Source organism: Argentina anserina, chromosome 2 (genome assembly GCF_933775445.1).
Source record: "Argentina anserina chromosome 2, drPotAnse1.1, whole genome shotgun sequence".
Lineage (NCBI taxonomy): Eukaryota > Viridiplantae > Streptophyta > Magnoliopsida > Rosales > Rosaceae > Argentina > Argentina anserina.
The window spans coordinates 15827142-15852284 of NC_065873.1; the positions used below are offsets into that span (position 1 = coordinate 15827142).

Here is a 25143-nt window from a genome sequence, read left to right on the forward strand (position 1 = left end):
TTCGTTCATAAATTTGAGCTACTTCGATACCTTAACGATTAATAAATTGGCTAAAAAATTGTATATCTAATATATATATATACTTACTTAATACATAAACGGTTGAAATTAAAAAAATCGAAAAATAGGACTAATTAAAAATTATTTAAAAAATCCTCAACTTATCCTTAATAAGATGGTTTTCATTGGAAAATATCCAGATTGAAGTGTATTCAACTCAAGTTTTGAGTGTGTACATATTTAGACCGATCTAAAGCTAAATAATTTTAACTCATCCACATTTGAGTTTATAATAAAAAAAGAATTGTCTTAATTCCTTAATTGGTTAGTGATCGGATGAATTGATTATAAAATGTACGAACTCATAATACATATGTACATTTTCAAGAAACTGTCTTAAACGCACAAACTGTAAATTTATAAGAGCATCCACACCCATAAATTGAATTTGCTCAAGCAAATGGTATGGCCAGAAGCAAAATTTGCTTCAAGCAAATCGATTTCATATTTTGCTCAAGCAAATTGATTTTTTCACACACCCATTTACAATTTGCTTGAGCAATTCAATTTTGTCTTGTTGTGAAATGATTAATTTTTTTTACCAGATATATTAACAACCAATAATAATGTGCCACGTGTCATTATCGACTCGATATTATCCAAAATTTCCGATAAGATTTTCGATTAATAGATAATTGACAGGTGTCACTGCCACGTGTCATTGTCGGCAAAATAATTGGAGCAGATTTCCGAAAAAGATTTTCGACTAGTAGAAAATTGACACGTGTCTCTGTCGGCAAAATAATTGGACCAAATTTCTGATAAGATTTTCGACCAATTTGCTATAAAACGTCTAATATCACTCATTCTATACTCACACCATTGTGAAGAATCCGAGCATATAACTCATCCTTCAATCTAAACACTTAGCAACATTTCATTGTTCATCACTCTGAGGAATCCTTTCAGCTTCCACAATTTTTTCAGGCGGAGACAACATCAACAAGAAGAGATGACGATATGGAGCAATCATTTGTGAATCAGGTGGTCATGGCGCAAGCACAACACGATGAATCAACACGACCAAGCGGTTCACGTTTGGGTAAAAAACCGAATAAGCCACGTCAGAGGCTATCTAGGGGACGCAATCTCATGGAAGATAACTTCATCGAACGTCCAATTTTCAACGCTCAAGACTTTCGCCGGAGGTACAAGATGAGCAGAGACCGATTCAACATTAGCATGACGGACCTCTGTAACCACAACATGTCTTGGCATCAAAGAGAAGAAGCCACTGGTTTGCTAGGGCTACTTCCCGAACAAAAGATGACCGGGGCTCTACGAATGCTAGCGTACGGGTCAGCCGCAGATCAGTGTACTGAAATTACAAGGATGGGGGAATCGACTACCCTGGAATGTATGAAGGAGTTTTGCAGCCGAGTGGTTCATCTCTATGGTCCAAGATACCTCCGCAGTCCAACACCGGCAGACCTCACGCGACTACTAGCTAAAGGCGAACGCCAAGGTTTTCCAGGTATGATTGGAAGCATCGACTGCATGCATTGGGAGTGGAAGAACTGCCCAACCGCCTATCAAGGGGCATACTCGGGGCGAAAGGGTCGCCCAACGGTTATCCTAGAGGCAGTGGCCTCGTATGATACGTGGATATAGCACAGTTTTTTTGGGTGTCCTGGAGCTAAAAATGACATTAATGTGCTCCACCTATCGAATGTGTTCTCAGAGATCCTTGCCGGAAGAGGCCTAACTGTCGTCTACGAAGTCCACGGACAGAGGTACACCACAGCTTATTATCTGGCTGACGGAATATATCCAAGGTACTCTACATATGTCAAAACAATTTCCAATCCCTAGACACCGCAAGATAAGCTATTCGCAAAGAAACAAGAAGCATACCGGAAAGATGTGGAAAGGGCATTTGGCATCTTGCAATCTCGATGGGCAATTATACGTCATAGTTGTACATTGCACCACAAATCGGTAATAACTACCATCATGTTAGCTTGTATTATATTGCATAACATGATTGTTGAGGATGATAATGAGGAAGAAGAAGAAGACTTGCAAAACCCATCGAGGGGTTTCTGGGTTTATGATGGGCCGGTGAATGCATAAGGGAATCGAGTTCTTTTTCAGCCAATCAGTAGATATGGAGCTAATATACAACGGTTTCACGACCGTGTTGCCGATCTCGAATCCGCTTACATCCATCGAGAGCTCCAGAGAGACTTGGTGAAACACATTTGGAGAGTGGAAACCGGTGAAATACTTTAAATATGTTTTATTGTGTGTTTTCATGATGTTTGTGTTTAATTACTAAGCTTGTGTTTAATTTCATTATGTGTTTTAATTTAATGTGTATTTCAATTTCAACTTAATAAATAAATTACATTTTATTTCTCGAAAAATTTAAATTATATAAAATGAGAGCCAAGCCCAGATTTATTCTTAGTACAATACTATAACTACTATGGAAAAAGCACGCGACTTGGGTGATAACAATCCAAATATGTTTCATCGGTAGGTTGATCTTGACTAGCTTCTCCTTCATTAAGGATTGCTAGTTTCCTCTTGGTAAAATATGATAGGAGCACAAAGTGTGACGTTCTTAATGTTTATATGCCCTATTCTTATGCTTTGTTACTTCTTATTTAGTTGTTTTAGGTTCATATTTGATATTTGTATGTTCTAAGGAGAGCTATGCCGAATTTAGATGAATTGATGATGAAATTGTGCTAAGTGTCAGAAATCCTTATTGAGCTAGGATTCCTTACTCGACTAGGACTCTACTTTCCTATTGTCATTCTTTCATATTCCTTAATCGTCGATTTCTTTTCAGGAAAGACAAATCATACTTGGATAAGGAGTAGAGATGCTGTGATGCATTCCTAGTGAGATAAGGAAATCATGTCCGAGTGGAAGAAGGAGAAGAAGAGGCCGGCCTAGCTATTCCTAGTTGGACATGGAGAGATGCCGTGCAGCCCTTATGTGGTCTCCCTATTGGATTTGGTTTCCTACATCAAGTTGGATTTGGAGTACATGAATCAAAATCCATATCAAAGAAGATTTCAGCTTCCCAATTGGATTCTATCTCCTACAAGGGACGGCAAAGAGGGCTTCCTAGACTCCTATATATAGAGGCTCGGCCTCCCCATTCAGATCATCATCAACCTTGGACACAAGCACAAGCCTAGCTCTGCCGACTCAGTCCCTCACCCTTCCAAGAAATCCTAAAATCGATTCCACCATTCCCCACCAATCTATAGCTTCGAAGCACGCTTGTGAAGAAGTTCCATCCCCTTAGAAAGCCACGGCTATACTTTGTGAGATCGCTTGATTGATAAAGTGTAACCATGATTCTCTCTATTTCTATTTCGGTTTTTGGTTTTTCTTGTTCTTGGATGAGCTTGCAATTTGTGTAGAGTAATCTTGTTTTGATTTTGTCTATGAAATAGCTACTTGATTCAAATTATATAAAGTTGCGATTTTAGGTTTTTAGTTCTATGATTTTAGTTTCTGCCGTGCTTTGTTCTTGCATGATTTCGAAAGTATCTATGTGTTATGTATACGCTTGTAGCATGATATTTAGGTTGTTGGATTAAAGACTTATGCCATGAACATTATCTTTCCTATGTGATTTTCGAAATTGCATGATTGTTGGTTAAGTAGGTGACATGCTTAATGAATTCAATATGCATGGCTTTGGAGTTGTATGGTAAGATAAGCATGTTAGATTTCGATTAAGACCGCTTGGAATGAATCGAATGTGTTAAGTGTCTATGTGTTTAGGTTACTGCTTAGGACCCTAATTGCATGATCCAACCTTAGTTATTCATGATAGTGTCTCGGCATGACTCTTAAAGGAGGACTAGAACTTGTTTTCGTTAGCTTTGTATGAATTGTTTTGGTGATTGTTTATGTGTTGGTTGGTTGATCACATGTATATATTAGTTTAGGTTTTATTTTCTGTTTTTATCTTTCAATATGATCCTATATATCAAACCTTTTATATATTTATGAATTCGTTGTTAAATGTATGTGATTCTAAGCCCTGGTTGGATCCCCGGTTTATGAACGATACCCTCTTGCTTTATACTACTAACGATGCTTACAGGGTTAAATATTGATGTCGAGTAATCGAGCAATCATCAAAATACTTTTCGAGATTGGGTCATAGCCTCCAAATCCATTGTCATGATCCTTGTGTCATTCTCTTGTTTCTTCAATCGTAACTCTTCTTCCGCCCTTGCTTCTTTCCGCTTTTGAATGTCTATGTACTCCGCATAAAAATTAAGCTCACTTTCATTATGGACTAGCCTCTTGGTATGCCATGATGCTTAGTCACTTGCAATGGTATGCAAAACCTCCACCCGTTCTCAATAGGAGTCTTACCCTGTTTCTTTTGGCGCCTAGCTTTCTTTGCCGCCTTGGTTCCCATTAGTCTAGGTGGACTCGATGGAGCTGCCGTGTTGCTTTGAGGTGTCTCATTCAATTGGTCGTCATCCAAATTGATAGTTAGAGATGATTCAGTTGCGAAAGGAGTACCGTAGTAACTACTTGCATATGGAGATGAAGTAGTAGGTAGCACCGCAACGAAAGATGGATGATCTTTAACCACTTCCCAACATTCAAAGTGTGTAAACTTTTTCTTCTTGACATTATAGTAACATGATTGAGCTTGTAATTCATGATGTAAAAAACTTATGTTAGGTACTTATTTAATTACATAATTTAAATAAATTAGATAAAATAAATAATGTAACAAATTAGATATATTAAAACAAATAATATAAACAATGCTACATATTTAAACAAATAAAATAAAATAAAATAATGTAAAAAAATTAGATATATTAAAATAATTAAATATGTAAACAGTGCTACATATTTAAACAAATTAGATATAAATTACATAATTTAATTCATATAATCAAATAAAAATTATAATATATGATAAAACAATGTACTTATTTCGTCCATTAGCGAAGTGCCGCTAGCTATACGTTGTCATGATGCCGCCAAACATTCGCCCCATTTTTGCAAGAATAGCTTGAACTTGTTGTAGTGAGAAGCAAGCGTGATTCGGGTCCTCGGCTCCTTCGGAGGTTTCTCACCCGGTGCTAGCACCCAATTTTGCATATAATCGCCATGAATTGTCTCCCACAATTTGTCCCTCTTTTGTTTGTTACCGTCATATTCATCAATGCTATGACGGACAAAAGAAATGCACATTTGTAAATCTTCGGAAGGAAGCCAATTGGTGCCCATTATTTTGGAAAAAAATGCTAAACGAAATGAGAGAGGAGATGGAGGAAGATGTGAAATTTGTTGTCCACAAATTGGTGTGAGTTCATAACAAATTGAAGTAGTATTTATAGGCAATTTTTTGGGAGAGTTTTGAAATTTTTGGGATTTGTTTACAATTTTTTGGGTTTATTTCCGTTATGATCAAATAGTAGCCGTTGCGAATTAATTCTGGTTGTTTGATCGAAATTTCTGATTCAAAATGGAAGGCCCATATCTATTAAACCGTTGGCCCATTCGGTGAGACACGTGTCAGCTATTCATTAGCTCGCAATTTTTTTTTAACTAGTGCGTGCATTGCACGCGCCTAACAGAAAAAAATTTTGACCCATGCCTGACGTCACCCACGGGCGGTGGGCTCCGCCATGCGGACGAGCAAACGCCGGATCAAAACTTGCTCGAGCGATCGGGCGAGCAAATCAGCTCGGTTGACTGGGCGAGCAGCTTACCTCCTCCTGTCGCCGGTGCGAGCTTCATCTTCTCCTACTCGAGCACACCGCTTGTAGATGCTCGTCGGTGCAGATGCTCTAACAATCATCTTCGTTGTGTCTAAGAATCATATTGGTTATGTCTCTCGCCCTTCTTCATCTTACCGGCCCTACCACTCCCATTGACATTGCCACCAAGCACTTCCACCACTGCTTCACATAAAAAGTCCCACTTATATTAGAGCAAATCTTCACTACTGGAAGGCCTTTCTCTTTTGGTGTCAACAAATTTACCCATTTTTCAAAATTTTTGAAAAACCATATTTGTTATGAATAAATTAGTCCATGGAACAAATATGTTGGAAGGTATTATGATAAAACAAACACAAAAATATATGAGATTATAATTGAGAAAAATAAGGAACGTAATGATAATCAGTTTCATTCCAAAATTGAATCCATGCATTAGTGGCTTACTATAATAACCAGAAGAGAGTTTGTCAACCAATACATGAACACTCTTCCATCATATGTTATCTTTAAATGAAATTATATAATTCAGGGACAAGAAGATAAAATTTAAAATCAGAATAGAAATAAAAAAAAATTTCTATGCAAATAATTTTCCCCTAAAACTGCTCATTGTCTGTGCATACACGTAATGGGTGGTGGTTGCTAGTCAGTATTAATTAAAGAAATAAGCCTTATGGAACTGCCAATTGCATATTCTCTACTATGCCCTTCTTTTATAAGATTGCTTATATTAAAGAAAATTTTATAAGGAGCCTAAAAGAGTAAGAGGATTAAAACAGTTTCCACTATGAAGTAGTTTCCTTCACTTGCATGAACTCTCCAAATGTTATCACGTCCAATTCCAACTCCCCCAAAATGATGGGAAAATGCATATCTCCAAGTAGTTTCCTGCACTTGCATGAACTCTCCACATGAATAGAACATGCATGAAGGCTAGTTATAATGAGTGGTAAACACATATCACTTAAAAAATGTACTAAACTCTGTCTGATACTGACTGATATCGACATAATCTAAAATGAAATAAATTCTAACACGCGTCATTTCTCGGAAGGCTAGTTATAATGAATGGTAAACACATATCACTTCAAACAAGTAAATTGTGCCCGTTACTGACTCATTACTTAATCATATGCAGCTAACTTTTACATGTACAACTCTGTTCTTCTGTTATAAAAAGTTCAAATTCATTGTTCTTGCACTGGTGCATTTGTCATTCAACTGCCTGTACAGGTAAAACCGTAAAAGTAACAACGAATTTATGCTTTCGGGTAAATGTGTATAGCTGCGGGGTTTTGGGTGGAAGAGATTCGGTGGCAGGTGGGACATGGCTGGCTTGTTCCAAGGATGGTAAGGTGGCCTCTCTCACTAATGTCGGGGAGCTCAAGAGACTTGGCGAATGCAAGAGCAGAGGAGAACTCCCTTCTCGTTTCTTGTCGGTCTGTTGCTTCTGTTCCATTTTTGCTTATGTTATGTGTTTGATTGAAAGCCCAAGTTTACACTGTTATCTGTTATGTGACTGCGTGTGTGAATTTTTAATCAAAGTTTGTACCACATACAGTTCAGATATATGAATTTGCTACTTGTTCTGAGATCAGGCATTTCCATGTTCCTAACTTTCTCAATCTATCCAAGCAAGTATTGCGTTGTTTACTTCAGTTACTTGCCTAGGGAAGTGAATTGTTGACTCAGCTTGTTGTTAACATACTGTGTATTTTGGTGTTTACATGCATTCTAAGTTAATAAGTTCATGATATTGTCATGAAGTATAAACTATTTATGCAAATCTGCGTTGCTGAACATGACATGGTTTGACATACTAATGATGATTTATTGTAGTTTGATAACATAGCTATCATAACACTAAACCCTAGCTCATTCACACACATCAGGATACGAAATACTGAGAAACAGAGAGAAGAAGAAGAAGTTGAACCTGGAGATCATTTTCTTAGCAATTGCAGAAACGTTTTTCTTTTACACACAACAACTGATACAACTACAGCTATTTATAGCTATTACAATTATTACAAGTGAAAATATCTTTATTCCCTAAAAACCACGTCAGCCACACACAAGAGGACAACTGTATCACACTGAAAACCAAGCTCAATTATTCATGATGGAACTATCACTAACACTCCCCCTCAATCTCAGCAAGAGTGACCAGGTTGAGATTGCCTGCATGATTTCGAAATATAGGACTGTGCAAACCTTTTGTGAAAATGTCTGCAGTCTGATTTTCAGTTGGAACATATTCAAGAAGAAGATCACGTTTCTGAACTCTTTCCCGGACAAAATGAAAATCATTGTCAAGATGTTTGATTCTAGAATGAAACACTGGATTGGTACTTAGAGCAAGAGCAGAAAGGCTGTCACACTTCAACAAAGGTGGAGCAGGAACTCTTATTCTCATATCACATAATACTTGTCTTAACCAAGAAATTTCAGCTGCAGTATTAGCAAGTGCCTTGTATTCAGCTTCTGTTGAACTCCTAGATACAGAACCTTGCTTTTTAGACTGCCAAGAGATAGGACAATTACCAAGAAAAACAACAAAACTAGTAGTTGATCTTCTTTGATTTATTTCACCAGACCAGTCAGCATCACAATATACTGTTATGTAAGGATTATTTTCACCAAATTTATAAAATAATCCCTTGTGCATTGTTTTCTGAAGATATCTCAAAATTCTCTTTACTGAAGCAAAATGTATGTCAGTTGGAGCAGACATGAATTGGCAAACAGTATTAACAGCATAAGCTATGTCCGGTCTAGTGAAAGTCAAGTACTGCAGTGCACCAACAAGACTTCTATAGAGAGAAGGATTTGAGAGAGGAGTACCTTCATTTTTCAAAAGATGAACATGAGGCAAACAAGGAGAGTTGCATCTTGTACATGTACTCATTCCTGCTCTAGAGATGAGATCTTTAGCATATTTGTCTTGAGAGAGATTAAGCTATGTCCGGTCTAGTGAAAGTCAAGTACTAACAGCATAAGCTATGTCCGGTCTAGTGAAAGTCAAGTACTGCAGTGCACCAACAAGACTTCTATAGAGAGAAGGATTTGAGAGAGGAGTACCTTCATTTTTCAAAAGATGAACATGAGGCAAACAAGGAGAGTTGCATCCTGTACATGTACTCATTCCTGCTCTAGAGATGAGATCTTTAGCATATTTGTCTTGAGACAGAAACAAGCCTTTCTTATGATACTGTACATTAATTCCAAGAAAGTATGACAGAACACCCATATCTTTCATGTCAAACAAAGAACCGAGTTCCAAAATGACCTCATTTATACCCTGCTTGTCTGAACCGGTCATGACTATATCATCCACATACAATAACAATATAATGATGCCATGATCAGAATGTCTCATAAACAAACTCGGATCAGAATGAGTGAATTTAAAGCCTAGTCCAGGGAGAAAATTAGTGAACTTCTCATGCCAAGCTCTAGGAGCTTGCTTCAGTCCATATAATGACTTTTTCAACAAGCAAACATAATCTGAATGCACAGAATCAACAAACCCTTGAGGCTGATGCATATAGACTTCTTCTTTAAATCACCATGAAGGAAAGCATTTTTCACATCTAGCTGTCTGAGATCCCATTTAAACATTGCAGCAAGAGAAAGAACAAGTCTGACAGTACTATGTCTCACCACTGGACTAAATGTTTCATCATAATCTAATCCCTTCTCTTGACTGTATCCTTGTGCAACTAAACGAGCTTTGTACCTCTGAATGGAACCATTTGAATTCTTCTTCACTTTATAAATCCATTTACTTCCAACAATATTTTTCCCTTTAGGCAAAGGTACTAACTCCCAAGTACCTTGGTTTTGCAAAGCATCAATTTCCTCTTTCATTGCATCATCCCATTCCTTTAGTCCAGTAGCTGCTTTAAAAGATTTAGGCTCAATAGGATCAGCAATATCCAAGACAGCAGAAAAACCACTAAAAATGGTAATTCCTCAATAACACTCAGATGAGCAATACTAGAGAAAGCACAAAAATCAGTAAAAGTCTTCTTTTTAACTATTCCATTCTTTGCTCGGGTCAACATTGAGTGACGATTGTACCCTTGAGCTTCATCCTGCACAAACATCAACTCTTGAGGTAGACCCTCATTGTCAACATACTCATTGTTAACACAACCATCTTCATTTTCATTACCTATATTCACATTTTCACTGTTATCTTCTCTATCACCATTACCATCTTTTTCAGTCACACGATTCCCTTCTCCATCACCATTGCCAACATCATCATTATCAATTCTGACACTATTTTCAGACCTTTTATACCATTAGAACTATCACTGCTACTACGATCCTCCCCATCAACCAAATTAGCTGGAGGCTGTGAAGCTTGAGATACTACAGCTCGCATCTGAGCCCGAGTAAGACCATGAGGGATATCTCCACCAACTAGAAATATGATCTCCATATCATTTAATCTTCACAAAAGCCAAAGCTATCCCACTCTTCATAATCATTCATGAAAAACATCATCCGCAAGAGAAAATTTGTGCTTCAGTGTAATATTCATACCACCATATATTTCAAAGACAATACACAATATGCCACAAAAGATATACAATCATTGTTCACAAGTCGCCAAATATCTCTATTATAGCACCAATTCATCCAAAATGCCTCTTCTCATTGTCAATACTCTTCAGAATCTTATGATAGTACAATCTTAGGAAATCCCTACAGCCACAGCCCGGAAGAAATAGGAAATAAAGTAGAATATAAAAGAAGATTGATTGGTAATTGTACAGAATTTAGTTTTGATTGGTAATTGAACAAATTTTGATTCATTTGGTAATTGTACTGGTAATTGTACAGATTATAAAATGAAAGAGAAGCAGAAAATGAAGCCTAAGAAAGGAAAAGCAGAAAGAAAAATAAGAAGAAACTTGGTAATTGAACAAATTTTGATTCATCTGGTAATTGTACGCACTGGTAATTATACCGATTTTAAAATGAAAGAGAAGCAAAAAAGAAAGCCTAAGAAAGGAAAAGCATAAAGAAACAAGAAGGAACTTGATAATTGTACATATTGATTTCAATGGTAATTGTACTGGTAATTAGAGATTCAAAATTAAAGGAAAAACTCAAGGAAATCAAGAGACTGGAAAGGCTGTGGCATAGGACAATTGTAATCTTCAAGCATCATAAGAACATAGTTCACCAGAGTACGTCATAACAATATACCAACCTTATAACACCAAATATCACCAACCAACCACTATCATAAGCTGTAAAGAGGCAGAGAGATGAATGGAATCATAATCATCAACATATGAGTAACACATCCTTATACCACCAAATTCCAGTTAAGCAAATGCAGAACAACACTATCAGAATTACCAAAACCATAGTATGATCAAACCGTAAACAACAGAGATGATAATGTTCCAGATAGCATAATCCAAACAAAGTGACTTGACAATCCAGATGATAAGGAGCAATTGCAAGCAAAATTGATCATATATGAAGAACAATAGTCATGTTTTGTCGAGCTTGCCATGATTCAGGTGGCAGAAATGAAAAACCAGAGAGATATTACCCAATTTGTTGGAAGAACCGACCTCGTCACCTTGTTGAAACTGCCTACAAATGGACAATTACGGCGCTGCACGGGAGAAGAGGCAAGATCATACACAACCGGAGCAACAAATTCAATCACCAATCTATCAAATTTCGCTCTTATCATTTGATGCTTCGCTCTTGTGCTTCGAAATGCAAAAGGTTGTTGCCCAAAGTTGACTTGCATCTCCTCATTTTGGCTGCTTGCGCATCTTAAAATTCTCATTAGTGAATCCAATGGAAATCCGGCATCCTTGACATAAATCTCGAAGCAGTAGAAGAGCCGCTTCACCGGCGCCAGCTTGTTGGCCTGAACGACGTTGGTGTACCTAGCGGAGAGCTTATCAGGGGAGACGACGAGAAAGCTGTCGGAGCTGTTGATGGTGTTGAGCTCCGTGAAGTCATCGTCCATGTTGGTGGGACCGCGAAGAGAGCCGAGGTGGGATTGGTCTAGGAACCACAAGCCGAGATCTTGGTGGGTGGCCTCGGCATCGACGAAGATGATGAAGAACTACCGCCAACAGAACTTCCTTGAATTGTGTTCAGTACATTAGGTCCTATATATGGGATAGAGATAGGTATCAAATGACATAACTGACCGTAATATACTAACCTTAGTTCAGAAACTTAAATTCTTTCTTTGTATCTTTTGGTAGAATGTATAAAGATCCATGCTCGAGTATAAAGGGGTTGTTTTCAGCGTGAGAACTCGGATCACCCCTGAAAATATTAATATTTTCCATAATGTCAGACCCGAAATTAGATCCATGTGTTTACTACTTTAGGGTGCTTAAAGATTTGAAACTGGGAATACTGGTGACACCCAGCCAAGTACACACTTCTTAAATTGATGACTGATTTAAGGCATTGAGTGAGATGTCGAAGTCGATTTACAGAACTCAAATAGCTAGGTAGAGTAGGACTAAAGATGGAGAATCACAGTGACAGAAACAGTGGATTCTTTTTATTTCTAAGACACAGTACAGGTGAAGTCTATTAACAACTTTATGGCATGAACTTCACATCCCAGTAATGAAGATACTATTGAACTTCTTTAAGCAGCGCATGAGACACAGTTGCAAGTAGAGCCACACTTGCAGTAGGCCTTGCCAACCCCAGTGGTCACAACTTTGCCAGAACAAGTACACGGATTGCAGCCACAATGCGCCCCGCATGGGCATTTCTTGTGGTCGGCGGCAGTCGCAGGGTCCGACGTCCTGGCTGCGCACCTGTCATTCAGGTTGTAAAACTACCATTAGACAAATATGAGAACCCAACTTTTTCTACATCCCTTGAAATAGTTTCCAGCTCAACTTATAGAACCTTGTTACCTTAATCAGAACACTCAGGTTTAAAGGGAGCTAGGAATCCCCTAGGATATACATAGTTAAAGTTATAAGAATGAATATACGGTACTGTATCGATTAATGTTTGAAGACTTGAGCTAATGATAGGGATTTACTTGCAAGACTGGCCGCCAGGGCATGGAGTAGGGCAGCCGCAGTTATCGTTACAGGAGGTGAGTCTGGCACCTCCCAGTGTAGCCATTTCTTCTTCTTCTTCTTCCTAGTTCTTAGTTTCTTTGATTGTGAGAGCTTGCCGAGCAGTGTTCATTCATATTTATAGTACTAGTAGTCTAGTACTGGTCTTATGATCATGCATTTGTGAAGCCAAATGGCACAAGCGGTGTTAGTATAGACAACCAAGAGAGTAATAATATGGTGGTGAATGAAGTTCTCATGTGTGTAGTCACGGTGGCAAAATATTTTCATGCATTTTCTAATGTCGCTCCACGTAGCTAGGTATTTAGTAGATCTTTCTTTCTTTCTTGATTTTATGTGTTTTCCAGATCAGAAAGTTCTACAGCAATGCTTATGCGCATTCCCAAATTTAATCGCACAACAAATTTTCTAATGTCCTATTTTTGTATGTGTAATTATTTTGTTCTCAATGAGTAGATGCAATTTTTGTGAAGCAAATTTTGTAGCGGATGTTAGTTACATAAGTTAGCGTATACTTACCGTAATCCCATATCCTTTTCAGTGCAACAAGAGATGATAAGTATATATGGAGAAGGTGGCCAGCCGTAGCATTCTCGATGTACAACTAGAGAGTTACGACTGGCCGGAGAGCGATGAGCTAGTAAGTGGGGTTCTGATGAAGAGAAAGGCAAAGACATGCAGTTCAAGTACATTGGAGAGGACCAGCAGAGATACTAGTAATGTGTCGAAGTTACTGGAAAGGCTCCGAAACTTGTTATTGAACAATAAGGATCACATCGGAACATGAACAAAGGAGTAGCAGGCCGACTGATCGACTGAATAATATGTCATACCAAGCTGTCTAATCTTCGGTGTTGCACTGAAATTTTTATGGTCCGGAACTCCGGATAGATTGGCAGCTACGAACACCGTATTTATCATATAATCACTACATAAATTCATTTAGCGAGTGCCATGATGTTCATATTGTTATGACATCGTAGATTATTGTAGAGCAGATTTAGAGCAAAATGTTCCATGCCACATACAACCAGCTGAGATCCATATGTTCTTATGTTTAAAATTCTTGGATTGCAAGATTCGATCCGAATGAAGACTGCTAATATAGGCTGCATTCGATGACAGTATAGGGTTATATTCTCATGAACACAAGTGCAAGACCTAAAAGAAAATCGTAAACATGTTTTCGAGGTAATAATGTTCGTTAATTCCTATCATCTAAACCACGCATGCTTTGCCACACCACGTACATCGGATACATTTGGAATTATATCATATCAATGGCAGTTTAAAACTACTACGGTCTAACCTCGATAATAAATATTCAATAAATTAATAATCTCAATAAATAAATGTTCAATAAATTAATATTCTCATTTAAGTGAAAATTAAATTAGATCATATCAATGGCATCCAGTTTAAAACTACTACGGTCTAACCTCGATAATGAATATTCAATAAATTAATAATCTTGATAAATAAATATTCAATAAATTAATAATCTCATTTAAGTGATAATTTTCACTGGTCTCAAATCTCAATGTATATTACTAGGAACTTCGTTATAAAATAATATTTTTTAAAAATATTTATAGGCCCCATTAAATATATAAAATAATAATTAATTTAAAAAAATTTAAAAAATCAGTTAAAATAATTAATAATTGACCAAATATAAAAAAAATTCATAATATAAATTACAAAAATAATTATTAAATTTTATCATTTTAAAATTACTTTTAGGTTGAAATTATATCAAATTTAGAAAGTGAATAAATATAAAATTTTAATTAAAAATAAACATAGTAGTTAAACAATTATCATCATTCAGTTAGAATAACAGCAAAACTCTCTATAAATTAATTATTTATTTATTTTATTTATTTATCGATAATATAATAATTTCGTTAAAATAATAATTTATTCTCCCGACATTATTTATTTATAGAGGTTTTACCGTGCAAACGTTGGTGCTATGCACAAAATCTTTCCTTAGAAAGATTCAACTCCAGTGCTCTTCGATTATGACGACCCTACATACAAATTTGTATAGCTCAGCTCTCGATCAGCTATAGTAATAGCTAACGCGTAGGAACGTCGATCATACAAGATTGATACAAACACTGAAACTGGCTCGTTTATTTACAGCTAGTCTATTAATAAACAACACTAGACCTCGAAAAGGAAGATGTCACTTTACATGGCAGTAGTACACACTAGCAGCTGTGATCGATCGGATATTCTTGATTAGGTAGAGCACGTAACACAGGTACAACCAGATCCGCACTTGCAGTAGGCCTTGCCTACCCCGGTGGAGACGACGCTCTTAATATTACAAGTGCACGGGTTGCAGCCACAGTGGTCTCCGCACGAGCACTTCATGTGTCCATCCCCACTCGTGGTCTCAGTGCTGGTTGCGCACCTGTTCGTCATAAACAAGTACAGAATGTGTTAAATTTCCTGAACTACTAACATACAAGAGACCCAAGGAGACACAAATAAACTTTGAAGAAAGAGGTGGGAGTATCTTCCTTCATAAACAGATCGATTCCAACTCCATCAATGGCTCGGAACTAAACCGAACAAGCCAGTGGTTGTTTCCTAACTGGGAGATTCTAGTTTCTTTGGGTATTTTAACTCGCAAATATAGAGCTGATTGCTCGGAAATGGAGGGGTAAACCCTTAACAGTTAAACAATAGGGTTTCAAGAAACTCTAAAGTTCTAATAAACTGATCCATTTATCCAATTTATACATATATACTAATGTTGAAAGTTGAAACTCTACTCAAATTAGCTTAACTGAAGAATTTGAAGATATTTAAGGTTATTTCCTTTTCGGGCGAGGGCTTCATATGTCAGATTCAGAACTATACTCGACCCAAGCACAGTGCGTGAGGCAGTGACGTTTGAATATATTACCTGCAGGAGACGTCGCCGGGGCACGGAACAGGGCAACCACAGCTCTCGTTGCACGACATCTTCACACCACCAGCTGTTTCCGCCATTGCTGCTGCTTCAAAGTTCTTCACTGAAAGAGTTGAGCTAATATACTGTTTCAATTTAGATATATATAGTACGTACGTAAGAGTACGAAAGTCTTATATATATGCATGTGTGATGCCAAATGGCATAATTAAGTAGTCTTAGGGTTTGTGGAGCTGGCAATATCTTTTCATGCATCTCTTATAGCTTTCACCACGTAGCCAAAGCTAGTTGATCTCGATCTGTATGTATTCAGATAAACTTTCACAAACAATGTTGATCTCGATCATATGACCGATTCGGTAAGTGCCCGATGTCGAAAGACTAGGTTCAGTTCAATGACATGCGCTATGTGGATAAGAGAAAGGGTTTAAGAAGTAAGATCGAAGGATGTTCTTGATAATTACAGCTCTGTTCTGTAGTACTTTATTGATTGGATCTCAAACAGCGGATATGAACTGACAAGTCAAAAAAGCCAAATGACACATAAAAATGCCAATCTGATACCGAAAGGGTTTAAGTAATGTTATAAACTTCCAATGGCGTTATACGCAGATTTTTTCCGGTTCGCATTTCTGGCCAATCAATTTCCTTTACCAATTTACCACCCTAATATCAGTTTTCAATATTTTCTTATGTATATCTCAATCCTGGTGTTTCAACTAATCTTTACACAGATTTTTTTAATTTTGCATCACCGATTCGTTGTAAACAACTACTGTTTCTGATCCCCAGTTTTTTACATTCCTATTGGTTGTTTTAACGAACTAAACAATACTGATCGAACAATTAGATTATTATCGCATAAAAAAAACAATTAGATTATTACATGCATATACGACCAAATGTCCAAGTCCACATCTCTAAATTTTTATTGAATCTTGCCAGTAGTCCATGACAGTAGACGGCTTATATAGCAGCTCATTATATTTATTATGAGAAAAAAAAGTCTTTGTTTGTTTGGTTTAGTTTTATTATTTTTTTATCAAAAAAAAATTGACCTAGGAAAGAAGACATATATCCTATGCGTTGTTTAAGGATGTTTTCTTGTGAAGTGATCAATTTATGCCAGCAGAAATAAGGGTCCACTGTTACTATATCTCACTGAACGAATGTCTCTAGGTTTGGGACTTTTGGCCACTGATCGAAGAAATATCTTGATATTTTCATCCAGTCATTGCATTTGATGAAAAAAAATTGATGAAAAGTAACGATATGATGGACAAAATAGATAGTATGATTCATTCAATAATTGAGGCACATTATATCTTCTTCATACAGCACAAGGAAAAGGTTCACAAATTTGATCCGACAAATAATTGGACCCAACTTCAAAAAGTACTTTGATATTGAGACTGAGGTATCTACCGCATTAATATGCGTACATTTTAGATGTTTCTCAAAAAAGAAATTAACCATCCGCACTTCAGCAATAACTTCAGAACAGTAGTAAGAAAACTAGAAAAGTAAGCCCACAACTGCTTCAAGTTTAATCAAAGCACAAAAGGAAAATTGATTGTAGCGAAACCAATGCTACTAACAGTCCAACAGCTAAGCACCTGCAGTTTTTTGTTCTGTAGGAGGTTGATCATCTTGTGGTTTCATGGCTGGGAATAGAAGCACTTCTTTGATATTCTGCGAGTCCGTTAGTAACATACATAGGCGATCAACACCCAAACCCCAGCCACCAGTAGGAGGTAAACCATACTCGAGCGCAGTACAAAATGTTTCGTCCAAAGCCATGGCCTCATCATCACCTGACTGTCGGTCCTGAAACTCACATCACATATCATCAGGAAAAAGATGATGAAACACTTTCTTATAAGATAACAATCTTAACCGAAGTGTACCTTCAGTTGATCAGCGAACCTTTGCCGTTGTACCACAGGGTCATTCAATTCAGTGTATGCGTTGCAAACCTGGGCAGTAATAAAATTTGTGAGTGTAATGAAAGGGGACAAAAAGGTGCCTAATCAGATATAGAATAGTAGAGTCTTTTAAGTTGGTGAGCATACTTCATGTTTATTGATAAACAACTCGAACCGTTCAGTAAGGCCAGGCTTCGATCTGTGCCACTTGGCCAACGGACTCATGATCTCTGGATGGTTAATTATAAATGCCGGATTTACACAAGTCTCCTCTAAAAAGTGTCCCACAAGCTGCAAAGATAATCATAAATTTTTAAAGCATTAGTCAATTTTCTATACCATAACCACTGAACCAGGAGTTTATTTCAACTATAAAAAACTCATTACCTTGTCTAATAAACGTGTGGTTGTTTCAGGAGGGGAACACTGGATCTCAAATTTCTTGCACGCCTCCTTGAGATAAGTGTTAACTTCTGCACTGGAAAGATCCTTTGGGTTTATGTTCAGATTTGCAATCTTGTTTAGTTCTTCGACCATGTCAATCCTTCGGAAAGGGGGAGTGAAGTCTATCTCAATGGGTTCCTTGTCAAGCCCATTTGAGTGGTACATTACTTTATATCCTCCTGTTATTTCCTTAACCATCCCTGTTTTAAATTCAAAATATCAGAAGTAAAAGTAACCAAGTGATTTCAAGGACATGCGAAAGATGCAGGGAAGCACGAGTCAGATATGGATCGATCAAAACTTACCACTAAGCATTTCCTCAGTCATCGTCATCAAATCATTGTAATCAGCATAGGCCATGTAAAATTCACACGTGGTGAACTCCGGATTGTGTGTTAAATCAATACCCTCATTTCTGAATTGCTTTCCAATCTCATATACACGATCCAGTCCACCCACAACAAGCTGCTTGAGATAGAGCTCGGGTGCAATGCGCATGAAAAGCTTCATGTTGAGATCATTATGATAAGTGACAAACGGTCGGGCAGCTGCACCACCAGCAATCATGTTCATCATCGGAGTCTCAACCTAGAGGTGGGAGAAAATATAAGAACATGACACAAAATAAGACGACCCCAAGGTGAGGCGCTATCAAGATGCCATAAGAACACAGAAACCTGAGAAGCAGGCTGCTGAAACTTACCTCCAGGAAATCAAGATCGTCAAGGAACTTTCTGATGTACTTGACAACCTTGGATCTGGTCTTGAATACTTGTCGTACCTCACTAGTCATTATTAAATCCAGGTAACGTTGTCGATAACGAGTTTCCTAAAAAGAAAATAAAGATGACAAGTTAACAAGACAACTGCATAAAAATTGAACTTGCAGAACTGCTGTTCACATTACTGGTGGAGAAAAACAAAAAGTTTAGCTTCATCAGCCAATACCTGAAACAGAGTGTATGTTTCAGGATTCCTAGGAGTTCCTGGGACCCATCCACTAGCTATCTGCAGAATTGTACAGCATCACATATCATTATAAATTCATAACAATATCATGGCATCAGTCTTATTTCAACTTTATTATTTTCAAGTGTCAATTACCCTAAACTTCCACTACAACCAACAATAACTTTCACATTTTCCTAAATCATCATAAGATAAACTGTCCTCACCTCCAGATTGGCATTATCAGGAACACCAGCACGCTCTGGTTTCGGCCTTGGCAACATATGCAAGCAATGTGATAGCACCGTAAATGATCTTGGGAAAATACTAAGCTCCCCCCTCTTAGTTTTCCCTGCAAGTAAAAAAATGAAGTACTAATCAATCCTTTCTGTCCAGGTCCCAGAGAAAACTGCATAACAGTTTGTATATAACATCATGCACTGGAGAGTAAATTGACATTTATCACAAACCTGGAAACCCACTAATACCAACAAGATCACCACGCTTGACACTGGAATGGAACCTAGAAAATTCAGATTCATCCAACTCTGATATCCTGCATGTATTATATTACATATCTTTTAGCAAGATTGATATCAAAAGGAAATAAAATCTGAAGACATGCAGTACTTATGCATATACGAGTTTGGCTCAGAAATAGACACATCCAATCACTTCTGGGAACATTGGAGTTGATAACAAAACTTTAAAACAATTAGGAGTCTAACTCTGATATACAAGACTCTCACTTCACTCGTATAGACCAAAACATTTCTATTCACAGTATAGTTGCTTAATAAATTGTGAACTGAGAAAACTTGATAAAAGCCATTCCAGTTACAGCAACAAAACCAACATCTTCACAATCACATAGCTCCACCTCCCTTCTCCAAAAGTGAATGAAGAAAAAAAGCATGACAAAAGTTCACAGATTCACATCATTTTAACAAAAGGCCACCCCCATTTCCATGGTACCCCATTACCATTTTGCATTTTTGCCTTTCCTTTTCTTCACTACGGGAGAAAGAAAGAGAGCCTAAAATGCTAGTGGGTAGTTCTCTCTCTCACTAGCTAGACCTTTCCTTAAGTGAGTTGTATTTCAATTAAACAACTTGGGTCAGAAATAAAATTAATCCACTTAGTACAGTTTTACAAACTGAAGCACAGAAAAAAGAGCATCACTTAAACCAAACAAGTCATTTACTCACGAGCCTAATACATGCTACAATTGTATTTGCCAATACAAAAATACAGCCATTAGAAAGTGATAAACATATTTCCAAGCCAAGGGTGATTCCATATAAAACAAGCAAATACCTGGCATCTGCCATAACTTGGACCTTCCAACCACCAGGGGTGACATGCAAATCATAAAACAATAGCTTTGTGCCTGACGATCTTTTGCGCAGGATTCGCCCTAATATATAGAAATTCATCAGATTAACAAACATAATGGAAGCGACAAACGGACAAATTATACCCATCAACAACAAAATTTACTATTTCTTATTACCTGCCAATGAAACAGTGATATCCTCCTTATGCTCCCCATTCTCTAGGCCTCCAAATTTTTCCAAGTACTCACGGTCAGTCATTGTAACATGGAATTTGTGAGGATATGCATTTTCTATCGAAGCAATATACTTGAGCCTGTTTTCATGATATTGCTGCAAGCCAAACAATGATAGAAGAAAAAGAAATATACGGACCAAGTTATTTCCAAGCGAGATCAAATACCATGAGTAAATATTAACTGGAAAAACTGTGCATACCGTCGGGTCCATTTCTTCATCGTCCACAGCTGCATTTTTCCCCTTTGGCTGTGAACCGCTTGCAGCAGCCTGGTATACAAAATTTAAATAGCTCATTAACACATCATCACAATCACATGCGGCAAAGCAATCAATCACACACCATCACTCATTCACTCACAATGAATTATAACTTATCGTGTATCAGTATCTATCAGCTTGCATTGTCCAACCTTTCTTCACTGAACCAATAAAAATCACAGAGCGCAACAAAACAAGACAATTTGTGCCAAAATTCAAACCGTCCACAACATTGTATCCCAAACACAATTCGAAAACAAGTCCCTAAAAAAATGCATCAATTTCCTGATACTTTTCACTGCTCTAAACTCGGAAAATTCCGAAAATTAGGGAGTAATACCTGTAGAGCTTTCTCCTCCGCTTTGCGCTGGCGCTCCTCTTCCTTCTGCTTGGCCTTCAACTCCTTCTTTAGCGCACTGCAAACAGTCAAAACCCACGGAACAGATTACAAAGCAATCAAAACCAAAAGTCCAGACTCGATTGAATTATACAAACGAACAACAACGCATAGGAGAAGAGAAAACTCCTACCTTTTGCTAATTTTGTTCGCATCGCCGCTGCCGTCCATGGTGGATTGACTGAAATGCGAGACGGCGTTGAGAGTTGGAGGGGTTTTTAGGGTTTTGAAGTAGAGGACTAGAGGTGGGTCGGGTACGCTACAAACTATATCGTAAAACCTATATCAAATGTATGTGCCACATCATCGTTTTTAGGTCTAAACCTTAGTTTGAATGTATTTTATCTGAAAATGAAATATCAAAACAGAATCCCGCCCAGTCCTACTTCATAGAATGATAGACGTTATCAAACATGTTATGATTCGAAAATCAGTGCAAAAATATACTCGTTTTTTTTTTTTGCGCAACTACTTTATTTCAAAGACTAAACCTGAGTAACTTCATATTAAAATCTTGATAGCTACATAATATTGTATTAGAAATCTAGTTAGCACGTCAAGAACCTGATTAATTAATCAAAATAACAAATACAAAATTGTACTTAAAGCATGGAATTCATAATACCACCATTACACCTTGTTATGGATCACTCAATCATCTCCATAATCTTTCACTTCAGAAGTTCCTAGTTGTTTTAAGATACCAGAAACATTCATCAGATACTGTGTGTGTGCGTGACACCCCGATCCAGAATTTTTGACTGGGAGTTGGCTTTTAACCTATTGCCCAAGTCCCTATCTACCAACTAGCTATTAAGCAACCCATTTGATGATTTAATTGACATAGGTACATTGCTTGGGTCAAGTTCTTTTTGTTCTTGTGATTATGATTTGGTAAGTTTGGTTTTTTACGTGTTTGGTGTTTACGATATTTTTTTTTCCATTTTAGTAACTAATCTAGTCAATTTTTCAAAGTTGGTGTCAAGGAATGATGACAAACTCGTACAAAAACGCAAAATAGTGATTAGTGAAGACAACTATAGCTGTAAATGAACTAATGCACTGATTGTTTTAGCGATATAAATATCGGGAACTTAAAGAAATGAATACATAAACATCTATTATGGTCAAGAACATTGTATATTATGATTTTGGACAAAAGCTTGTTACTCTTTAAATTTTACCCCTAAAAATAGTTTGGTCCCCCGCCTTTTAAATCAAACCAGTTAGCCCTTAATCTCTCAATTCTCAACAATAAAATATATTTCATCACATAAGAGTCAATTAAATTAATAAAATGACTAAAATATCCAGTTAAAATGAAGGACTAACATTTGTTTAAGCTATGTACATTTGGTCGGTCATCTATTTAGTCCATGTACTTTTCAAATTAAAAGTTGCAACTTCAAGGACTATTTAGATGAACTGAAACTACAGTTATTGAATAAACGACCGACCAAAAGTACAAGGACTAAATAAATATAGTCATTAATTTTAACTGGGTCTTTTAGTCATTTTATTAATTTAATTGACTCTTATGTAATGAAATAGACCTTATTTTTGAAAATTGAGACATTAGGGACTAATTTGTTTAATTTTAAGGGCGGGGAACAAAACTATTTTTAGGGGTAAAGTTTAAAGAGTAACAAATACAATATTGTGTCCATCATGTAATACACCTCTCTCACATCTTTACTTTTTCATAACTAGACATAATTAATATTTAATAATTAAATAGGGGATAAGATCATATGATACACCATTCATTCATAAGTATTTTGAAAATACATGTATAAAAAAAATATTTAATAATTCGAATATGCTTAGCCGTCTGGTTTTAGGACGTAGTTGTCCGCCTGAGTACTTCTTAGCGTTTTTTCGAACATTGGTTAAATTCATAGCAACTTGAGAAAGGCTATAACACTTAATTTTTCTTATTTTGACATAAAATTGTAACTACCTTTAAACACTAGTGTGGCCCAAAAATTCCAACACAAATTATTGTTGTTAGAAAAGTCGACAAATCGGAGGCGCGGAATAGCTGCAATTTGGGAGGGAATTTTCCCAGTTAATTTGTTGTTTCTCAAATTCAAGTACCTCAAGACTCTTCAAGTTCCCAAGCAGAGAATGGTTCATGCGACATGATTTTTAGCTAACTCATATATTGTAGAGTTGGAAGTTGTCCCACTTCTGGCACTAAATTTCCTGAGAGATTTTCGCCAACTAAATCGATTGTCATAACCTTATTGTCTTGGTTGCATCACCTCCACTTGACGTGCCCAACCTTGACGGCTCCACTGTCGGAGAGCAACGTCCTCGCTGACGCCGACCGCATCTGCTGCCCATAACACCACCAATCCCTAAGCGGTCATCTCCAATCCCCCAATCCGCACAACCACTCGTGAGATTTGTCGCCGCGAAGCTCTCCCAAGTCGCACCACTTTGGTCCGAACCCCGATGTCTCCTAAGGAGCAGATCATCAATGCTCAGCCACCACTCAGTCTAATAAGAGTCAGTAGGCCGCTCTCCGCTGCCAAATAAACAAAGTCAAATCTTAGTTTCGTCAGCTCCATCAAATAATTGATAGGATAAAGTCAATATAATCTTAAACATAAAAATCATTAAAAAATTATACATGCTCAAAATAATGTTCAAATGAGTTAATGAGATTACCAAAATCTAGCAACCCGGCATTAATAAATTCATGACCTGTTTTGAGAAGAGCAAAATAAATGTAGAAACGAGTGCAAATAAAGAAAGTGGTCAGAAGTCAGAACAACGTCAAAACCCACGTGACATTGATACATGCTTCCAAGGGGGTGGAGCTAGTGGAGTGATTACTAATTAAGGCAACCTTTCCTTTCCCTACTTTTCATCTTGCTCCTCTACTTGCATCATTCAAGATTAAATCTACCAAATGAGAAAGTTGCTTATACTATCACAGTGATCACACCAAGTCCTTGTATATGTTTGACAATCATATGCAATTGAGATATTAAACATACCAAATTACTTTGGATTTTTTTTCATTATAATGATAAGGTTAACGATATAAATTATGTATGATTCATGTTATATTTGGACGGAAAAATTCGTGTTACATTTTGACAGAAAAATATATATAAATGTTTGAAAATTTTAACATTCAATATAAGGATGATTCCATACATCCCTTGCTTACAAATTGACACTAGTGAAAATTTGGAAGGGGTTACTTTATTGGGGTAATGATGTGAGGTATTAATCAAAGTCCACCACATTACAGTGAGACATGCTCAAAACCCCACCATTGATGGAGTTGGTGCCTCCAAAATCCAGCACAGAGTTTTTGACAGAATGATGATTGATGATGACCCTCAAAATTTGACATTTAGGTTCTGTTTTCCACTTGTTTGATCAAAACTCTTACTAAACCCATTGCTACTGTTTTTTCCCATTAAAGAAACTAGGTTATGTGTTAAAGTCTTACTTTCTTTTGAGAGTTGATCATGGACATTTTACAACATAATTACAAATTAGGGTTCTTTTTCTTAATTAACAGCAGCAAATCAAACCAAAAAGGTGCGGAGTGTCAAAAATAGTGAAACACAGAAAGATTGAATTAGTTTCAGCTCATGCCTCAGGCTCATTCATGCATTTTAAAAGTAATGATTTAAATTTTGTTATTCACTCATGATCGAGAAAACAAAATTTCAAATTCTTCAAAAAATTCAAATATGTTTTATTCGACGAACCGGGTAATTTTTCGAATAAAACTTGAGCTAAAATGCCAAAACAACATATGAACA

The 25143-nt window shown here is 36.9% G+C and overlaps 2 protein-coding genes across 3 annotated transcripts; both read right to left on the reverse strand.

The window, feature by feature from the left end:
* Positions 1-15130: 15130 nt before the first annotated feature.
* LOC126784905 (metallothionein-like protein 4A) lies at positions 15131-15889 on the reverse strand. The gene is made up of 2 exons (XM_050510452.1): positions 15804-15889; positions 15131-15305 (listed from the first exon to the last, which is right to left on the reverse strand). Exons 1-2 carry the CDS (start codon positions 15887-15889, stop codon positions 15131-15133), a joined length of 261 nt encoding a protein of 86 aa, XP_050366409.1.
* Positions 15890-17085: 1196 nt separating this feature from the next.
* LOC126782481 (lysine--tRNA ligase-like) lies at positions 17086-21637 on the reverse strand. 2 transcript variants are annotated; one of them, XM_050507740.1, is made up of 15 exons: positions 21489-21536; positions 21299-21374; positions 21059-21119; positions 20899-20967; positions 20640-20793; positions 20444-20543; positions 19597-19682; positions 19354-19478; positions 19127-19186; positions 18882-19007; positions 18484-18766; positions 18122-18378; positions 17882-18025; positions 17717-17785; positions 17086-17636 (listed from the first exon to the last, which is right to left on the reverse strand). In XM_050507740.1, exons 4-15 carry the CDS (start codon positions 20908-20910, stop codon positions 17418-17420), a joined length of 1635 nt encoding a protein of 544 aa, XP_050363697.1. In that variant the 5' UTR covers positions 20911-20967; positions 21059-21119; positions 21299-21374; positions 21489-21536; the 3' UTR covers positions 17086-17417. The 2 variants fall into 2 exon arrangements, with proteins under 2 accessions (XP_050363697.1, XP_050363696.1); XM_050507739.1 differs by lacking the exon at positions 21059-21119 and having other exon boundaries at positions 21489-21637.
* Positions 21638-25143: the final 3506 nt, after the last annotated feature.

What these genes read in the sequence shown, in the direction of transcription:
- LOC126784905 (XM_050510452.1), bottom strand. Translation starts at nt 15,889, where the DNA reads ATGGCGGAAACAGCTGGTGGTGTGAAGATGTCGTGCAACGAGAGCTGT. An exon ending in CCCGGCGACGTCTCCTGCAG is followed by an intron (nt 15,306 to 15,803) that starts GTAATATATTCA and finishes TATGACGAACAG; the next exon opens with GTGCGCAACCAGCACTGAGA.
- LOC126782481 (XM_050507739.1), bottom strand. Translation starts at nt 21,526, where the DNA reads ATGGACGGCAGCGGCGATGCGAACAAAATTAGCAAAAG. An exon ending in TATCACTGTTTCATTGGCAG is followed by an intron (nt 20,544 to 20,639) that starts GTAATAAGAAAT and finishes TCTATATATTAG; the next exon opens with GGCGAATCCTGCGCAAAAGA. An exon ending in CCACACGTTTATTAGACAAG is followed by an intron (nt 18,026 to 18,121) that starts GTAATGAGTTTT and finishes TTATCTTTGCAG; the next exon opens with CTTGTGGGACACTTTTTAGA.